This window comes from Papilio machaon, chromosome 9 (assembly GCF_912999745.1).
Source record: "Papilio machaon chromosome 9, ilPapMach1.1, whole genome shotgun sequence".
Classification (NCBI taxonomy): Eukaryota; Metazoa; Arthropoda; class Insecta; order Lepidoptera; family Papilionidae; genus Papilio; species Papilio machaon.
Genome location: NC_059994.1, coordinates 7671248 through 7690039, shown reverse-complemented (window position 1 = coordinate 7690039; position 18792 = coordinate 7671248). Strand labels below are relative to the sequence as shown.

The 18792-nt window shown below is 36.3% G+C and overlaps 2 protein-coding genes across 4 annotated transcripts; both read right to left on the bottom strand.

Moving 5' to 3' along the window:
• Positions 1 to 1866: 1866 nt before the first annotated feature.
• LOC106712903 (splicing factor 3A subunit 1) lies at positions 1867 to 6106 on the bottom strand. 2 transcript variants are annotated; one of them, XM_045679226.1, is made up of 8 exons: positions 5824 to 6106; positions 5277 to 5441; positions 3586 to 4685; positions 3310 to 3501; positions 2826 to 3203; positions 2361 to 2516; positions 2002 to 2149; positions 1924 to 1940 (listed from the first exon to the last, which is right to left on the bottom strand). In XM_045679226.1, exons 1-7 carry the CDS (start codon positions 5939 to 5941, stop codon positions 2048 to 2050), a joined length of 2211 nt encoding a protein of 736 aa, XP_045535182.1. In that variant the 5' UTR covers positions 5942 to 6106; the 3' UTR covers positions 1924 to 1940; positions 2002 to 2047. The 2 variants fall into 2 exon arrangements, with proteins under 2 accessions (XP_045535181.1, XP_045535182.1); XM_045679225.1 differs by having other exon boundaries at positions 1867 to 2149.
• A 545-nt stretch (positions 6107 to 6651) lies between these two features.
• On the bottom strand, positions 6652 to 17372 carry LOC106712915. Of its 2 annotated transcripts, none has more exons than XM_014505591.2 (9): positions 17014 to 17372; positions 11351 to 11555; positions 10721 to 10963; positions 10239 to 10407; positions 9644 to 9876; positions 8857 to 8959; positions 7991 to 8181; positions 7341 to 7571; positions 6652 to 7059 (listed from the first exon to the last, which is right to left on the bottom strand). In XM_014505591.2, the coding sequence occupies exons 1-9, from the start codon at positions 17262 to 17264 to the stop codon at positions 6898 to 6900; spliced, it is 1788 nt and encodes a 595-aa protein (XP_014361077.2). In that variant the 5' UTR covers positions 17265 to 17372; the 3' UTR covers positions 6652 to 6897. The 2 variants fall into 2 exon arrangements, with proteins under 2 accessions (XP_014361077.2, XP_014361078.2); XM_014505592.2 differs by having other exon boundaries at positions 7991 to 8178.
• Between the last annotated feature and the right edge of the window lie 1420 nt (positions 17373 to 18792).

Genomic DNA, 18792 nt, shown 5'->3' with positions numbered 1-18792 from the left:
GTGCAAATAGTGTGCAATTTGTGCAAATAGTGTGCAATTTGTGCAAATAGTGTGCAATTTGTGCAAATAGTGTGCAGTTTGTGCAAATAGTGTGCAATTTGTGCAAATAGTGTGCAATTTGTGCAAATAGTGTGCAGTTTGTGCAAATAGGGTGCAATTTGTGCAAATAGTGTGCAATTTGTGCAAATAGTGTGCAATTTGTGCAAATAGTGTGCAATTTGTGCAAATAGTGTGCAATTTGTGCAAATAGTGTGCAATTTGTGCAAATAGTGTGCAATTTGTGCAAATAGTGTGCAGTTTGTGCAAATAGTGTGCAATTTGTGCAAATAGTGTGCAATTTGTGCAAATAGTGTGCAATTTGTGCAAATAGTGTGCAATTTATGCAAATAGTGTGCAATTTGTGCAAATAGTGTGCAGTTTGTGCAAATAGTGTGCAATTTGTGCAAATAGTGTGCAATTTGTGCAAATAGTGTGCAATTTGTGCAAATAGTGTGCAATTTGTGCAAATAGGGTGCAATTTGTGCAAATAGTGTGCAGTTTGTGCAAATAGTGTGCAATTTGTGCAAATAGTGTGCAATTTGTGCAAATAGTGTGCAGTTTGTGCAAATAGGGTGCAATTTGTGCAAATAGTGTGCAATTTGTGCAAATAGTGTGCAATTTGTGCAAATAGTGTGCAATTTGTGCAAATAGTGTGCAATTTGTGCAAATAGTGTGCAATTTGTGCAAATAGTGTGCAATTTGTGCAAATAGTGTGCAGTTTGTGCAAATAGTGTGCAATTTGTGCAAATAGTGTGCAATTTGTGCAAATAGTGTGCAGTTTGTGCAAATAGGGTGCAATTTGTGCAAATAGGGTGCAATTTGTGCAAATAGTGTGCAATTTGTGCAAAAAAGTGCAATTTATTTATTTAAAAAGGTTAATTTTGTCTTAACTGATGACATATCACACAATGATATGATGATATTTGAATAAAAATAACACTATATTTTTTATATATTATTTTAATAAATATTTTTTAACAAATTATGAAACATTTATGGTGAATATTCAAATTGTATTCTAGTAAAACTTTTAGAAATTTCAGACAGATCTCTTTTAAAACATTCCTTTATTTAAAGAGTTTTTTTTTATCATTTTTTGTTAGTCGCTTTTTTGTTATTTTTTAATGCATTTTTGCAATATTTATTTTATTTTTGTTGATTTGTTTTTAAGTTTTTTTTCTATTTTTTTTTTTATTGTGAAATAATAACTAAGGTAATAAAAGATTCTGAATATTATATTCAAAAACATTACATTTGGTAGAATCTAACAATTTCTTTGAATAAGCTTCACAAAGAAGCTTTTGCAAATAATTTGTGATAGAGAAATATGTAAGCTGTACTCATTAAAATAATAAAAAAATGTGATATAAATATATATTAATTAAAAACTATAGAAAAAGATGATCAATTTAATTTTAATCTATACCTAATTAAACTAAAAAAAGTAATTGAAACAGTAACATATCAATGTATTTTTAAATAAATAAATTAGGTGCTAAAAATGTGCAATTAAATTCGCTATTCGATGTATTAATTGTTTATGTATTTTAAAAATTTGTACACATTTATATTTATTGACACGCAATAAAAATAAATATATTTAAATGAATTTGTGGTTTTATTTTTAATCATACTAACTTTTTAAAGAATTTACTGTAAAATTTTACTAGAAAGTAAATTGTGTATTATGCAAAATTCTTGAATTAAGTGTTTGTTTTTAATTCTTTAAATGACATACAATTTTTTTCTTTAAATCATTTATTCGTACAACATAATATAAGAAAATAATCAATTATATGCAACCAGTAATTACTTAAAAATGGTCGACCAAAATATATAAAGTTTCTTTGATATTCTCCAGAGATGGCAGCACTAGTCATAATAGAACTATTTCTTGCGACCTCTTTGCTCAGATGATAAACAGATGGCAGCACTAGTCAAAGTAGAAGTTTTTTTTGCAACCTCTTTGCTCAGATAATAAACAGAGATGGCAGCACTAGTCACACTACTATTTCTTACGACCTCCTCTCTCCTTGACCTGCAGCTGTATGACGGCGCCGGGCGGCACGTTGTAGTACGCCAGCGTGTTAGTGTCCTTGAAGAATAAACCCTGGAAACAGCAATAATAATACAGTAGGAACTTTTAAACGAATATATATCGTAATGGTGGCATAAGAAATAATTGCTATAATACTATTTTTTATTATAAATACTGCACTCCCGATAGATGGCGCTGCACAAATTTTGTCGATGACAATGCGATGTCTATTAACACAAAATCACACATTGAAACTTCGTGCTGTATAAAGTGTGTATGTTACCTCATATTGCAGCTTCTGCTTGGCGGTTGGCATATTTGTGGCACGCTGCAGCAGCGCCTTGAGATCTGCAGCCGTCGCCGAGAGCGCCACCGACAGCGGCAACACTCGCCCGTCCAGACGCCACTCAGTACGCTCCGGCAGCGACGGCAGAGACACCTGCACAAAGAGACAAAGAAAAACACGTTATTTACGTATTTTATATATATGAGGTGTTGTAGTGGGCAGAAATAAAAGATTTCTCCTAACTCAATATTTTAAATTAAAACACTTCCCGTACCCGTCTTGTCTTCCGTCTTTTCGCTTATCTCTCGCTCCCTTTCGCTCTCATACATCCATCTTGTTCTAACCAATCAGTCATACATCTCAATTTTATCCATCTAACATTCCTTTTTGTTCAGAAACCACAGACCTACATAAATAAATGGAAGAATAAATAGTACATGTTAAGAACAATGTATATGTTACTTGTATCGGTGCTGGTCCGGGATGTCTCGCCAGCCAGGAGCTCTCGGGCTCCAGCGCGTCCTCAGTGCGCGGCCGCTTGGCGGTCGGCTCCTCCACCTCCTCGGGCACGGGGGGCGCCACCGCCGCGTATCCGTACGGCGCCCCCACAGGCGTGGGGATGAGCGGAGGACGCGGGGCCAGTGGTGGAATCACCATGAGCGGTGGTATGGGCTGCAGCAGCACGGGCGCTGGGGCTGGGGCTGGGGCGGGGGCGGGTGCGGCTGCGCGGGGCGGGGCCGGCGGTGGCGGGGGGCGGGGCTGGGCGCGCGACATGCTCGGGGCCGTCACTGGCTTCGGTCCGATCTTTTCTTTCTCCTCATCGGGAAGTAAGCCTTTCACCTGAAAGTAATACAAAGATGTGTTGAAATATTTTTTGACTTTAAAACTGTGTAAGTAAAAGACGAAGAATTGTAACAATACATTCAGACAGCGAGCGTGTTCTGACCTTGTGTATCTGCTGTATCTGGTCCTCGAGTGTGATGTGCGCACGCGCAGCCCGTGTGGCCGCCTCCACGCTGCTCGTGTGCCCGTCCCACGTCACACGTTCGTCGCGTCGCTTCTCCTCCTCGCCTATCTTCTTACCGATCGCCGTCTCCTCGTCGCCCACACCGAAGATATCAGTACGACGCTCTGCCAACTGATAAACAAATGTTCGAAGTTAAAATGTGTTAAAACAAACAACATACAGAAGAAACTGAATAATTGACATGTAGTAAGTGACCTGTTTGAGCGAGGCCTCGATGGCGGCGCCGGGTGCGAGCGCCTCGTCGCGGTCTGTGCGCTCGGCGGCGGCGCGGTCTCGCTGCTCCAGCCAGCGCGGGTCGAGCAGACCGATGCGCACGTGGTCGGCCACCTTGTTAGCGGGGATCTTCTCTCCGGTGATGGGCGACACGAGCCACTCCTCGCTGGCGGGCGTGGGCTGCGGCCGGGCGCGCTTCGGATCGTACTTCTTGACGACGACACGGTCCGGTCGCGGCGGCAGCGGCGCCACGTCCGGCTGCTTCGGTTCCGGCGGCGAGTCATCGTCGGAGGAGCTGTCCTCCTCCATGTCCTGCACGCGGTTGTCGTCGGGCCTCTGCTGCTGCTGCGTTCTGTCCTCCATTTCGGCCAGCTCCTCGTCCGTATCGGAGTCAGACTCGGATTCCAATTGCATCTCAGTGTCATCTTCCTCTATGCCCTGAGTTATGTCTTCTCCCCTCTCTTCTGCCAACACTCTCGCTCCGACTTCTAGAGGAGTAGTGGGCGGCGGGAACTCTCCCGGTTCGCCGGCCGGATAATCAACAGTCTCAACTACCACAAAGTCATGCCAATCGATGGATGCATATGCTAGTCTCTCCTTCTCAATGCGGGCCTCGTCTGCGGCCTTGCGGCGTGCCTGGTGCGAGTGCCACGCCGCTCGACTGCGCGCCTGCTCTAGTACTCCGCTCCTCACTTCTGCAGTTAGTTTCGAAACTAGTTCTTTCGGTGGTAATAATACTTTTGTGTATTGCTCCAAAAGACGCGTAAAATATTGAAAGAGAGAATGTTGAGGTCGTAAGAAGTCAAACTGGTGATTTCTCTCCTCTTTCTTCATAAGATCCGTAAGGAATTGCCTACCATTACGAGCAACAAATTGAGCCGTTAATTTAACAATGTCGAGTTCTAGGGCAGATATTGATGGTGGGTCTGCTATGAACTCGAAGTCTGGTGGTGGATCGCGTGGCGGTGGTGGCTCTGCCGGAGCGGCCGCCTTGAGTAACTCTTGCTGACGAGCAGCGGTGGCTGGAGCGAGCCCTGGACGTTGTATTGGTGGCCCAGAGGATGGTGCAGATGGGTCGGGCCCTGGAGACCAAGAATTTAATGTGGTGGTATTAATAAGATGCTCTGTCGCCACTTAAAATTATATGACGAGCATTCGGCTGACAATTTTATTTAAATAAGTTTACAGCAATAACAACTTTTGCATGAATGGGCCCAGCTCCATCAGTGAAGTACCATGACAACATAGAAGACAGATGTGAAGTGGAAGCAATACCACATTTTGTTTAATGAGTATGCATATTGGAGCACTAATGTATATTCCTCTTCCACCCTTTTCTTGTATGGAAGGGATGGGTAGGGGAATTGTCAGAGGAGGGATTTATAGAAAAGGGAAATAGCCTTTTTCTGTGATTCCCCTCCACTGTCAATTGAAGGTAGAGAACACATCTACAAATGTTGGAGCTGTTGGTCATACATTACAATGACTGTTGTAACTATTTTGGCAAATTCAAGTAGCTCATTTGCTTGTTTGTCAATTTATGCTATTAGAAAATATTCTCATTTTGTTAAAAACAGAAAATAAAATAGATAATGGCTTTGTTTTTAATTGACCAACTACTGTTTAAGGTATCTTTGTAAATTAAGTTAAAAATATAAAAATTATATACAAACCTTTCCCTTCTCTGATCTCCTTTACTTTGTGCTGATAGTATGCATGGTATGGATCACCCGAGTTCAAGAAGTTAAACTTGGGGTTGCCCAGTTCATTTTGTCGGATACGGGCTTCAAACTCAGGACCGTTACGTGCCACAAAACTGGCAGTCTTATCGACGATGTCTAAATGTTCATGTTAAAGAAATTCTTGAACAGATGAACATGCATAAAAACAATTATAATTTTATGTAAATAAAATTAACTTGCCTTGCGTTTATAATTTAAAATCCACGGGTAATGTATAACCATTTAACTACGTGTTTGTGTAACTGAAAGAAAGGTAGTAATTTCAAAGTTCTGTATTAATTTTAAACCTGATCTACATACAACTTGTTTACAAATCATTTAAATACACGTTTTAAATTACATAAGATATGTATGAGACTTAAAAACACTGAAACAATACATCCCATAGATTCTACGCACACAAACTTTGCCATCATAACATGGTAAAGGTTATGATAGTCTTACACTGTAAAAACGCATTATAGTTGAAAAAGGATACTCCTTACTTCAGGGGGTGGATAAATAATACCAATGACAGGTGGCGGAGGCGCCTGGGGCTCCTCTGGTGTTACTTCTGGCGGTTGGCCTGGCGGCACAATTACGTCTATCGAAGGCATGACGCCTTACGTTTTTACCGTTATATTTGTTACACTTCACTTTTAGCTTTTTAATCTTTCTTGTGTATTAACTATGTTATAAATAACACCAATAATATTACATAGAAACGATTGTCGATAAATAAAATTACAGCATTTCACAAACAATTGTCATTTTGCATTTATTCAAAGATTAAAGAGTAGAGGTATAGATTAAAACTCAATATAGAGTACATGGAAATCACAGATAGAAAAAAAAGTCACAGACTATATAGTCAGATGAGTTGAACGATTGAATAGCAAGTTGTATAATCACGCAGCACTGATTTAAAAAGATTAAAGGCCATTCGGACTCAAATAAAACCCAATAGATATTGATCAAACATTTATAAAAACATGTAAAACAATAAAACCATATTTGCTGCAGGTTGCAAATTAAAATTCATTTAGATTTATGCTTATGTTGAATACATTTCTGTTCTATATGTCGAAACACTTTTATGATAAGGTGAAAAAATTATCAATAAAATATGCGAAACACATAAAAACACTTAATGTTGTAATAAACCCCTTTATAGCACTAGAAACTAAATTTTTGTCATTTTTTTAAATATAATAAATATTTTGTACCTTATTTCATTACTATTGTATATTTTTTTAATATATTTACAAGTATATGTACCAATCAATTTATAATACTGAAACATACAGATAAAAACTTGTATCTAAGTTTTGTCTATGAGATAGAGAAATAAAAACAAGTTTTTTGTGAATGTTTCAGCAATGAAAACAACTTTCCTATAAATTTTTGACTACGATTTTTAAATTTATAGTTCACTAAATTACACTTATAACATAGTTTGTCACTTAACACATTCCATGCTACTGTTATTTTGAATGAAAATGAACTTGGTGGCAGCAAATGTGTTAACAGTTCAGTATATCCACAATACATCTTGATCCATGTCAACTTCGTGTTAGTAGGTGAATATAATGGAACGTATCAACCCATCCCGGACCGAGTCACTGCTTTGACCCACACCGAAGTTAAAGAAAACAGAATCAGTGGCCACTTGCTGAGCACACCGACCCATCGGGTACCAGCCAACTTTGTTGAACACTATGCCCACCTTATATACCTGTCAGACATAAAAAAACAACATAAAAATATAAAACAGTTCGGCTGTCATCTGTCAAAGTCAGTTACAAGTCATTCTAGCGATTTAAAAAAAATCCTTATCCGACACAGTCAGAATTAAAAAAAGAACTCCGAAGCTATCATTCATCTACGGTTGGAAAAAAGACATTGTTTCTTTTTTTTTAAAGGAAATAACGGTTGTCGTTGCTATGACTACAGTCCAATAACATGTTTGTAGCAATCTGTGTGTTTCCACTGCTGAAACATTTATAGCTTACAAACCTTATTCCTCTGTATGTATACTGGTCTGTTAAACATGATGTCCAGAAGATGTCGGTATGGTACTCGGCCGGTGTAGTGAGTATATGTGAGACGAGCGCCGTCAGCGTCCAACAGATGAGCGTACAGTAGCTCGCAGTAGCCGCCCGCACTACCCGCACCCCCCACACCCCCAGCACCCACCACACCAGAGTTAGTGCCGCCAGCCTCCTCGCTAGGAGCTTGCGTTGGCACCTACATTCGGAACAAGGAAATATTATACTAAAAAAAAAGCTTAGTAATTGATTTATGTATGTTACTACGAAATCATTTGTTGTATGAATGTATGTATGACAAATTTCCACGATTATTTCAATTTATACTTTAACTAGCTGTCGCCCGCGACTCCGTCCGCGCGCAGTTATAAAAAAAAAATGAAAAATAGATGGTGGCCGATTCTCAGACCTATACTGAATATGCTCACAAAATTTCATGAGAATCGGTCAAGCCGTTTCGGAGGAGTACGGGAACGAAAACTGTGACATGAGAATTTTATATATTAGACTAGTCAAGGAGTATTTAATGCAGATTTAATATGAGAATCTACACTAAGGTAGTGCCTAAGTTACCATTAGAACATTCTAAGTGCTAGAGCTTTAGAATCATGATATTACCTGAACACCCAGCAGACAGATGTTCTTATCGACCATGAATGTAGCTGAACAGTCCAGGATGCTGGTGTTCATGCAGTCAGTATGGTGTATTAGGGGACGCTGGCAGTAGATCTTGTTGAGGTCCAGCGCAGGCTCCGGTACACCCAGACCCGAGTGGGACTGGTTGTTCACCATTGATGAGAGACGCACTGCTATACATTACAAATAATTAGGTTTTTTTTAATAGAATTGTGGCAAACAAGCGATTGGCCATCTCATATCAGTAAAATAACCAAGTGACCGCTGCCCATAGCATCTTCAATGTGTAAAAGTGTTGAATATTTTGCCTATTTATAGTTGACAACAGAGAGAATGTTTTATTTTTTTTATTTTATAAGGTGACAAACGAGCAAGCGACCATCTAATTTCTCCGAAATGGCGAAGTGACCACTTCCCATAGACATCCGCAATTACAGATACGTTGTCTATTTTCAATCAACGGAGAAGACACAAAAAAAGGATTTCCTTCCGGCTGGTATTTCCTTCAACCTGCGACTCCATCCGAGCAGAATTAAAAAAAACTTAATTAGTAGCCTATGTTCCACATCTATGCCAAATTTAAGTGAGATCTTTTCAGCTGTTCTGGAGATACCTAATAACAAACATCCATCCATCTAAACATTAACATCTATCTTATATATATAAAAGAAAGTCGTGTTAGTTACACTATTTATAACTCAAGAACGGCTGAATCGATTTGACTGAAAATTGGTGGGCAGGTAGCTTAGAACCAGAAATAATTTTTACCCCATTTTCTATTTTTTATTCCGCGCGGACGGAGTCGCGGGTAAAAGCTAGTTTATAATATTATTAAGATAATGTAATACCGTCATGTCGTGGCGGACGCTGATACATGTAGCAGGGCATGGGCATGTTCCAGGCCTGCTCCACGGACACAGGACTGGGTGTGTCCACCGTAAATGTTGGCATCTGATAACAATGACTATTACAATTGAACATCCCAATAAAAAAATTGAACAGAGGAACTCAAACTTCATATAAGGAGGCTATTATGCTATATCACTTTTAAAATAATGTGAAAATTGTGAGATAAATGTTTTAAAGGTATGTGAGAAAAATATGTTTGATCGTTTTTTTTTTTTGGAAATTTTGGAGACTTAGGCATTTATTACTATTTTATTGCTGTATAAATAATAATATAATCTAGTAGATTGACATTTTGGGCTATAAACTAATAATACATCGATGCGACCAAAAAAATTTTTATCGAAAGACGGAAAACGAGCAAACGACCACTTGAATTTGCCGAAATAGTGAGGCGACCGTTGCCCATAGACATCCGCAAATGCAGATGCGTTGCCTACCTTTAATTTACGGAGAAGGGGACGCACAGAAAGAGCATATTATCCCTTCATATGCGTCCCCGTTTCCTCCAAATCCACTTCCACTTCCTATCTTTTTCTTAGAAAAGGGTGGGAAGGGAAAGAGGACTAAAATTAGGCACTCATCAGACGAAACGAGGAATTGCTTCCACTTGACGCCTGTCTTCTGTGTGGTCGTGGTATTTCACCGGTCAAGGCCCATTCGTGCACCCAACAAATATTGTTGTTGCGGGATCTACTACTGTTAAACTAATATTAACATCATACTCACATTACAAGAAGGTCCACCACCAATCAACTGTTTCCTGGGCACCCTGCAGGTTGAGAATCCTCGGGGCATTGGCACATCCGAGTTACTGGATAGAATATTCATGAGCACCGCAAATGCCTCAGACTCTGTCAGTAATGAGGAACGGGCTGGACCTTCAGCGAACTGCTGAGGTGTCAACGTCAGGAATCTTATCTTTTCTATTGCACTGCGGATTGTCGGTTTTTCTTTTCCATCTGTAATTGAATTTTATCATTATCTGAATAAGTGAGTCATCGTTTGGTTCCAATGAACAACCTCCATAACCAAGAAACTCGGGTTAGAGAGAAACCTCTATAAGAAAAGAAAATATCAAAGTCTCTTAGACTCTCGCTTATCCAGGTTTGACTTTATAGTTATTTCTTAGTTTAAATGAGTTTTACAAATATCATAATATCTTAGAATTAGCCTAATTTAATAAAGGAATACTTAGTAAGTCAAAGAGTAATCCTCGTCTTGAATGGACCATTTTAAATAACAAGACAGATACTGAAGTATTCTGTTCTGAAGAACAGAAAGACAAAAAACAATAAAACTTCTAAATATTTATAAAACAAACCTCTCGTTTTCTTAGGCTCCTCAGGTGGAGGCACTGGATCTGACACAATCTCAGGCTGATCAGGCTCTACCCGACAGGCCTCTGTTACTGGTACAGGACTGTTCTCTGCACTACTTTCTATGTTTACTACCTTTGGCTCAATTGTCACTTCAGCGGTACTTGGCTCTGACTGTGAAGTTAAAAAATTACCAATTTAAAGGAAAAATAAGTTTATATACAAAAGAAATTGTCATTTTAAAGTACTTAGGTTGGAAGTTCTGAAATTTGTGAGCATAGTAATATCAGTCACTTACTCATTCCTTTAAAAGGAATAAGAGGAATGAAGGATTGTTTTTTGATTGATTGAGTGATCCATCCACCAATTGGTCTGCATTGAGCCTATCAATCTTTGGGCCAAAAGGCCAAAGTACCTGGATAATATGTTATGTATGAGTTCAGCAATGGAAAATTATGGTTAAATAAAATAAGATTTTGATTCATACTTGATCTTTAGATGTAGATGGTGCTGGACTCTTCTGGGGTTCTACAACGTCTGCGGGCGGACTGACACTTCTCTCTGTTGTCCTCTTGTCTAATGCCTTAGCATATCTCACAGCTGCTTCAAATAGATCAAGTTCGCTGTCCACATTCAAATGGTCCAGGGAAAATACAGTTATAACTGTGTTTAATTCCACTTCCTCAAAACTGTTGTCATTTAGAACTTCTTTTGTGTTAGTGCTAATTATCTGTTAAAAAAAAAAATATATATATACACTTGGATTATATTTTAAAGTCTGCAGCTATATATTACGTATTGTGATTTAAAATTGTTTAAACTTTCGTTAGACATCATAATAAATCAATTAAGAAACGGCTTAACTCACGTTTGATCGTCCGGTGACGACGATCGCGTCGCGTCTCGCTCGACCGCGAAGTCCTCGGATTAAACACTCGCCCTGAAGATGGACCCCCGATGAGTCCGAAACTAGTCGGTGCCGTCACCGGACGATCAAACGTGAGTTAAGCCGTTTCTTAATTAATTTATTGTCATTTAAAACTTTGGGTTAATAATTAATTGCACATTTCTGAAGAAAAATATTCTGTACATTTATCATTTTGGTGAGCTGTTTTACCTGTATACATTTTTCCATTAAGACATTTTCTTCAAAGAGCCTTGCAAACTCATATGCTCTGCAAGCATTTCTTGGATACAGATCTGACCATAGATATCTGGTACACTCCTTAACAAGATGAGGTAGCATGTACTTCTTAGCTCCATAGCACAACTCACACGCTTTGTCAAATGAACTTATATTAATATTACCTGTGTAGATATATCTAGAAAAAAAATGTCGCATTGAAGTTGTGTTTGTTGATTGGTAATCTCAGAGTATACATACTCCTTAGATAACTTTGACCTACTTGGTTTTTTATGTAATATATTTAAATTACTTTAAATTAGGAATACTAGTTTTTATTTTCAATAGATTGGATTCTGTCATAATAAATTAATTCCGTTTATATTCTCAAATAAGTAAGATGTATAGTATTCAAAAATAACTGTTTAACTTTTATATACATATTTAATAATAATCTTGTATCAACTAAATTATATCCAATATGTTTGAGTTAGAATAAATATTTTCCGAATCAGTCTATAAGTGTATAATTGGTTTGAGAGTGATCCCATCATCAACATCCACCATTTCAAGAGGTTATGGGCCCACATATTTATATTTTTTGGAGTTTTTTCCAGTTTTTTGAGCAGGAGTGACAGTTAAAAGGAAATTTTTTCAAAGATGGACAAGCCCATCAAACCATTATTATCAAAAGACTCTGACTACCATAGTTGGAAACAAAAAATTACTTTGAAAATAATTGCTGCGGGTTTTGAAAATATTTTTAAAAAAAATGAGGAGATTGCGACCACGACAACAAGTGAGGAATTATTATCGATAAATAAAATGGAGGCATGGGGTAAGTCGTTAATTCTAAGCTCCATAGATCCAGACCTAGAGAATTATGTGATTTTAATAGATACGACATTTTCTATGTTGGAGAAACTGGATAAGATTTTTCTAGCAAACAGAGACCTGCAGATCAGTGAACTTCTTAATGAGTTTTACACTTTTACATTTAATTCGGAGGATATATTGACGGCTATCGGGCGTATTGAGCTTTTAGTAAATAAACTGAACTCATTAAATCACAAATTATCGAATGTAGAAATAACAACGAAAATTATTTCAATATTACCAACTGAATACAAAGCGTTTAGATTAGCGTGGGACGCAACTCCATCTGATAATAAAACTATGGAGAACCTTGTCTCTAGGCTTTATAAAGAAGAGAGGTTGGAAAAAGCAAATACAGCTACTACTGTATTCAAAGCAAATGAGAGGGAGTGCTTTATTTGTAAGTCTAAGGAGCACATTGCCAAGTTCTGTCCCAAAAATAATTTCGCACAGCAATATAACTGCGCTTGTAATTGCTCTAAGAATAAAAATTTTTTTTTGCTCTTTCTGTAAGAGACCTGGTCATACTGCGGATAGATGTTTTAAAAGAAATAATAGAAACAGTTATAATCATAAACCAAATAATGTGAGTATAGTTGCTGTTTTAGATTCTGGTGCTACATCACATATGTTCAAAGACAGTTCACTTTTATACAATTTGAAATCTTTAAATACACCTATAGCTTGCGCTGATAATATGACGATTAATGCAGAAGCAATTGGTAGTTGTATTACTGACACCTGTACTTTAGAAGGAGTGTTACATGTACCTAAGATTGCTAAAAATATTATTTCAGTTAGCAGCTTAACAGATAGAGATTTTAAAATAATTTTCTATAAAAATTTTGCAGTAGTAAAGAAAGAAGAGAAAAGAATACTAGTAGCGCATAGGAACAATAACGGCCTTTATATTACGAAACTAAATGCAATTTTTCCAACTCTCTCGGCGTTGATGGTGGAAAGTGAAAGTATTTGGCACAGACGATTAGCTCATTTGAGCAATGTTAGAGAAACAGCAAAGAACGTTGTAGGTTTAAACCTGTCTAGTTCCGATTTCGTATCAAAGTCCTGCGAAGTTTGTCATCAAGCTAAATTATGTAGGCTTCCTTTCAAAACTGTACGGCATTTAGCTAATAGACCACTAGAAATTATTCATACTGATATTTGTGGTCCAATTGATTGTCAGACATGGGATGGTAGGAGATACTTCGTTACGTTTCTCGATGATTTTACTCACTACGCAAGGGTCTATCTTTTACGGAATAAATCAGATACAATAGGTTGCATATTACACTTTATTCGTTGGGCTGAAAGACATTTTAATCAAAAAGTTGAAAAACTACGGTGTGATAATGGAGGTGAGTACTGCAGTAGCCAACTAATTAAGTGGTGTCAGGATAGGGGTATAATGCTGGATTACACTGTGCCATATACTCCTCAATTAAATGGTAAAGCAGAAAGACTAAATAGAACTCTAATGGAGAAAACACGAGCTCTTATGTTTGATTCTAAGATGCCTAAATTTCTTTGGGGTGAAGCTCTATTTACAGCTGTGTACCTTCTTAATAGAGTATGTACGTCTACGAAAAATAAAACGCCTTTTGAGCTATGGCATGGTAGAAAGCCGGACTTATCTAATATAAAGGTTTTTGGTTCTAAAGCATATTATAAAATAAACAGACGTATAGGTAAATTGGACAAACGTTGTGAGATGGGCTTGTTGGTCGGTTATGATGCTAATTCCTATGTAATTTGGAATCCACGCGTTAGGAAAACCTTACATTCGAGGGATGTTGTTTTTGATGAAAATCTGAATAATTATGCGGAGATTTGTAAAGATTTTGGTGGTGTATCTAATAATTATTTTTGTGCTGATTTATTTAGTAGTTTAAATATTGAAGAGGAAAATTTTTTACAAGAATTTTCTAGTGATGAAGAAGAAACAATTGAAAAAGAAACAGTTGAAGAAGAAGTAACAATTGGCGGTGTTGAAAATGAAGAGAGTACAGTAACAAATGAAGTAGTTTGTGAAGAAACAATTGAAGATGTGGGAAATGTGAATTTTGTTGATAATCTAAATGAAGAAGTTGTAGAAAATAATGGAGACTTTGATGTTTTTATGGATGCAAGTGAGGATAGAATAGAGGAGGATGTCGACGTTTTTAATGACGCTGATGAAACAAATGAAGTAGAAACGGAAGTTCTTGCAGAAAGTGTGGGTCTAAGGAGGAATCCACCCAGAAATAGGTCTTTACCTGAGAAGTATAAAGATTATGTTATGGATTTTTTGGCTGAGTGTGCACTTTTAACGTTTGAGGAAGCAGTTAACTCTAGTGAAAAGGAGAAATGGTTGAAAGCTATAGAAGAAGAGAAATTTTCTTTAGAGAAGAATGGTACATGGGAATTGGTTGATGAAAAAGAAGCTGAAGGGAGAAAACTTTTAACGAGCAAGTGGGTCTTTGCTAAGAAGTCGGATGGAAGATACAAAGCTAGATTAGTAGTCAGAGGTTTTCAACAGAAACATAAAGTGGACTATGAGGAAACCTATAGTCCTGTAGTGAATAGTGTTTCGCTTCGAATTATTTTATCGATAGCAGCTCAGAAGAATTTAAAGTTAAGACAATTTGATATCAAGACAGCATTTTTACATGGGAATCTAGAAGAGAAAATTTTTATGCAAGTTCCTAAAGGTTATGTTGTGCCGAAGGGGAAGATTTGTAGATTGAAGAAGAGTCTTTACGGTCTAAAACAAGCTCCTTTGATGTGGAATATTAGATTTACCAGTGTTCTGAAGGAAATGGGTTTCTTACAATTAAAATCTGATCATTGTATTTTCATTAAAGAATTGAATGGTGATGTTGTTTTTCTTGCTATATATGTAGATGATGGTTTACTTGCTGGTAACTCTATTGAGGAACTGGATAAAATTCTAAAAGAACTTAATAGTGAATTTGAAATGCGTGTTTGTGACAGCGTCAGTAATTATATTGGTATAGATGTTAATATTACAGATAATGGTATTAAAATAGATCAGGCTAGCTATGTAAACAAATTAATTAATAAATTAAATTTGCAAGATGTAAAGACAACGATTACGCCCTCTATATTTATTGGTGAACACCCTGTTATAAATGACGATTCTTTAATTGAGGAGTATAGGGAGGCAGTAGGTTCTTTACTGTATGTAGCTAATAAATCTCGTCCTGACGTAGCTTTTCATGTGGGCTATTGTAGTAGACACCAAAATAATCCCAATGAAAATGATAAGTCTAATATTAAATCTATTCTGAAATACATAAAAGGTACATCTGATTTGGGTATTGAGTATGTTAGGGGAGATACTAATCTTGTGGCTTTTTGTGATGCAGACTTTGCAGGAGACTTAGATACTCGGAGAAGTACCACTGGGTACTTGATTTGTTTTGGAGGAGGTCCGATTGCATGGGCATCTAGAAAACAACCTATTGTAGCGCTATCTAGTACTGAGGCCGAATATATTGCTGCTGCTGATTGCTGTAAAGAATTATTATATATACAAAATCTCTTGAAGGAGTTGCTACATGTTGTACCGCAAACAACTTTGATGGTTGATAATCAGTCTGCTATTGCTTTAATGAAGAACGGAGTTTTAAACAGGAGAAGTAAACATATTGATGTTCGTTACCACTTTCTGAAAGAGAAGCTTGATGAACGGTTATTTAAAGTTGAATACTGTCCAACGGATAAACAATTGGCTGATATATTAACAAAGAATCTAACCAACGTTAAATATTTGCAGCTTCGAAATCAGGTTTTAGTGATGTGATGGTGTAGTTAGGAAATGACTTTAGTGCTGTTATTGTTTTTGTGAAAAAAAAAAAAAAAAAATATTATAAAGATATTTAGGTATTTCTTATTTTCTAAACTTTTTTAGTGTAGGTAATGTTAGTGTAAGGGGGTGTTAATAATAGAGATTCGCGCAGGGGAAGAGATTTTAATTGTAAGGGGAAAAGGATTTATTTTTTTGTGTTAATCAATTATTTTTGTTAGGGGAGGAGATTTTTATTATTCTGCATTTTTGCTCAGTTTTTGGATTTGTGCAAAGTCAAATATTTCATGTTCTAATATATATTAACGGAATTAAGATGGTATTTTTTCAAAAAACTTTTACAGAATTTTTAATATCTCCTCTTCCTTTAGTGTTTTGAGTTTTTCTTGTGGTTTTAGTTATCATTAAGAGTTTTTTTTTGTTTTGTTGAGAGAATGTATTATTGTTGTTTTATTATTGATGTCTTGTTTTGTTAATATTTTTCTAAATATTTAGGGTTTTCTGTACTTGTTTGTTGTTATGATGTATATCTGAGATTAAGGGGGTGTGTTGATTGGTAATCTCAGAGTATACATACTCCTTAGATAACTTTGACCTACTTGGTTTTTTATGTAATATATTTAAATTACTTTAAATTAGGAATACTAGTTTTTATTTTCAATAGATTGGATTCTGTCATAATAAATTAATTCCGTTTATATTCTCAAATAAGTAAGATGTATAGTATTCAAAAATAACTGTTTAACTTTTATATACATATTTAATAATAATCTTGTATCAACTAAATTATATCCAATATGTTTGAGTTAGAATAAATATTTTCCGAATCAGTCTATAAGTGTATAATTGGTTTGAGAGTGATCCCATCATCAACATCCACCATTTCAAGAGTGTTGATACTAAATATATTGTTGATATTATGGAAAACATTTAAAGATGTCGGAACAGTGAACAAAACTTCCTAAATACTTACTCCAGTAGTGCTTTAAATGCTTCAATTTGCACATCCAAAATAGGTATAGGATCATTCCTCTCCGCCATCCCGCCGTAAAACATAGCTTCGAATACAGGAGACGACATTGCCAAGATCAATTTATGGCCAGACAGCACTACTTGATGGGGCTCCGTGCCCACCAAGAACGTACAATCCGACCATTGGCCAGATTGCAAAAGATATGCACCTCTTTGCTTTAATTCCGTACATTCTAATTGCCAATCACTCATTTTAAGATCTGTTTTATATTTACAACTGAATTATCAAGGTTTCTATTTTCAGTGTATACAGTCATACACAACAAATTGGAAGAACAGACTAGAATTGTTTATTTTTCATTGGAAAGTGAATTTAAGCTGTCATTCAAATGTCAACTTGGTGTCATCTGTCTAATTTTGTTTTTTTAAGGCCCTGATAATGAGACCTTTAAGCTAAGTCTCAAAAACGTTAGGTCAAATCGTTGAAATAGGGAAAAAATATACAAAAGTCAAAAATAAAACAGAAACAGTTGTAACATTTATTTTTCAGTTTGTTTATTGTCTATCCAACTATGTCCAGAAAAGACAGATGTGAAGTGATTTATTCTTCTCTTGGTCGTCTGAAGACGACAGTTTAATCTTTTCCTGCTTCTCATCATTCTCCTCTAAAGGAAAAGGTGAAATCGATGGGGGTTATATTTTCTCTGTCTATTTAAGGTTAACAACGCAACTGCATCTCCTTAGTTTGACATCGGAATATTTTGTAGTTGTTAATAATTTGAAGCCTTTCATAAAGAAATTTTCGGTCAACCCTGATTTTTAATTTTACGTATAACAGGGATAAAATAATTAAAACACAACATAAGGAGAGTAATTATGTGTACTGTACAACAAGAAAAACAACCACAAATATTAAAACTCACACTTGTAAAAAAAATCAGATTATGTTCTAGTACCATTAGAACAAAAAAAAGCCTCTTTTAAAATCGTTCTTGTAGAAATTCCGAAGTCAACAAACGTTAGTATCGATAAAACTGTTATGTATGTGCATATCCACAAAATTATAGCAATCATCATTAACCAAATAACTAAATAGTGCCTCCATTTTTTATCTACATCTTCTACTGTGAGTCCTTTTTCTTCCAAATGTTTGATGTCCATCTAAAATTTAAATTATAAATTAGACGCAAAGAGATGAAATATCATAATGTAGACAACATTACGTATTTGATATTATTATGTACATGTATAATGTCTTTAATAAGAAATAATAAAACTGACATTTTAGTACGAAATATCAATAAAATACATACGGAGAAAAAACTGTGGATTTTCTTATCAACCAACGACATTGCTTATTTCATGAATTTAACAATAGCCAATGAAAGAACTGCCGGTTACAAAGATTTCTCTAGTTTACTTACAACATAACTTAAATTTTACTTATCTAAGGTAATAGGTATACTATTACTTTTTCATATTACACTATTATGATTTAACTGTCAATTCGTGTTTACCAATAGTTAATTGCCAGTTATTGATAAATAGTTTAAAGCTGTGTAGAGGTTTTAAGGAATATATTTAACCATTAGCTGTACTATGCTTGATGAGTAAGTGGTCAGAGCCCTAAAAGTTATCGTTTTCATTTACCTACCCGGCGGTATTCTGCCACAGCGTAAGCAAGACATCTACAAGGATTAGGTGCGTTTGCCTCGCGGCTCGCAGCATCCGCGCCGTTGTGCTTTAGTACCTAGTATCGGCATCCACACACAAATAATGA

Excerpts from the sequence above, each read along its gene's own strand:
- LOC106712903 (XM_045679225.1), bottom strand. The coding sequence starts at position 5,941 with ATGCCTTCGATAGACGTAATTGTGCCGCCAGGCCAACCGCCAGAAGTA. Across the intron at positions 5,442-5,823 it reads TCCACCCCCTGAAGTAAGGA|ACATCGTCGATAAGACTGCC; the intron begins GTATCCTTTTTC and ends ATGAACATTTAG. Across the intron at positions 3,502-3,585 it reads TCGAGGCCTCGCTCAAACAG|TTGGCAGAGCGTCGTACTGA; the intron begins GTCACTTACTAC and ends TTTGTTTATCAG.
- LOC106712915 (XM_014505591.2), bottom strand. The coding sequence starts at position 17,264 with ATGAGTGATTGGCAATTAGAATGTACGGAATTAAAGCAAAGAGGTGCA. Across the intron at positions 10,408-10,720 it reads CATCTACATCTAAAGATCAA|TCAGAGCCAAGTACCGCTGA; the intron begins GTATGAATCAAA and ends TTAACTTCACAG. Across the intron at positions 8,960-9,643 it reads GTGGTGGACCTTCTTGTAAT|ATGCCAACATTTACGGTGGA; the intron begins GTGAGTATGATG and ends CATTGTTATCAG.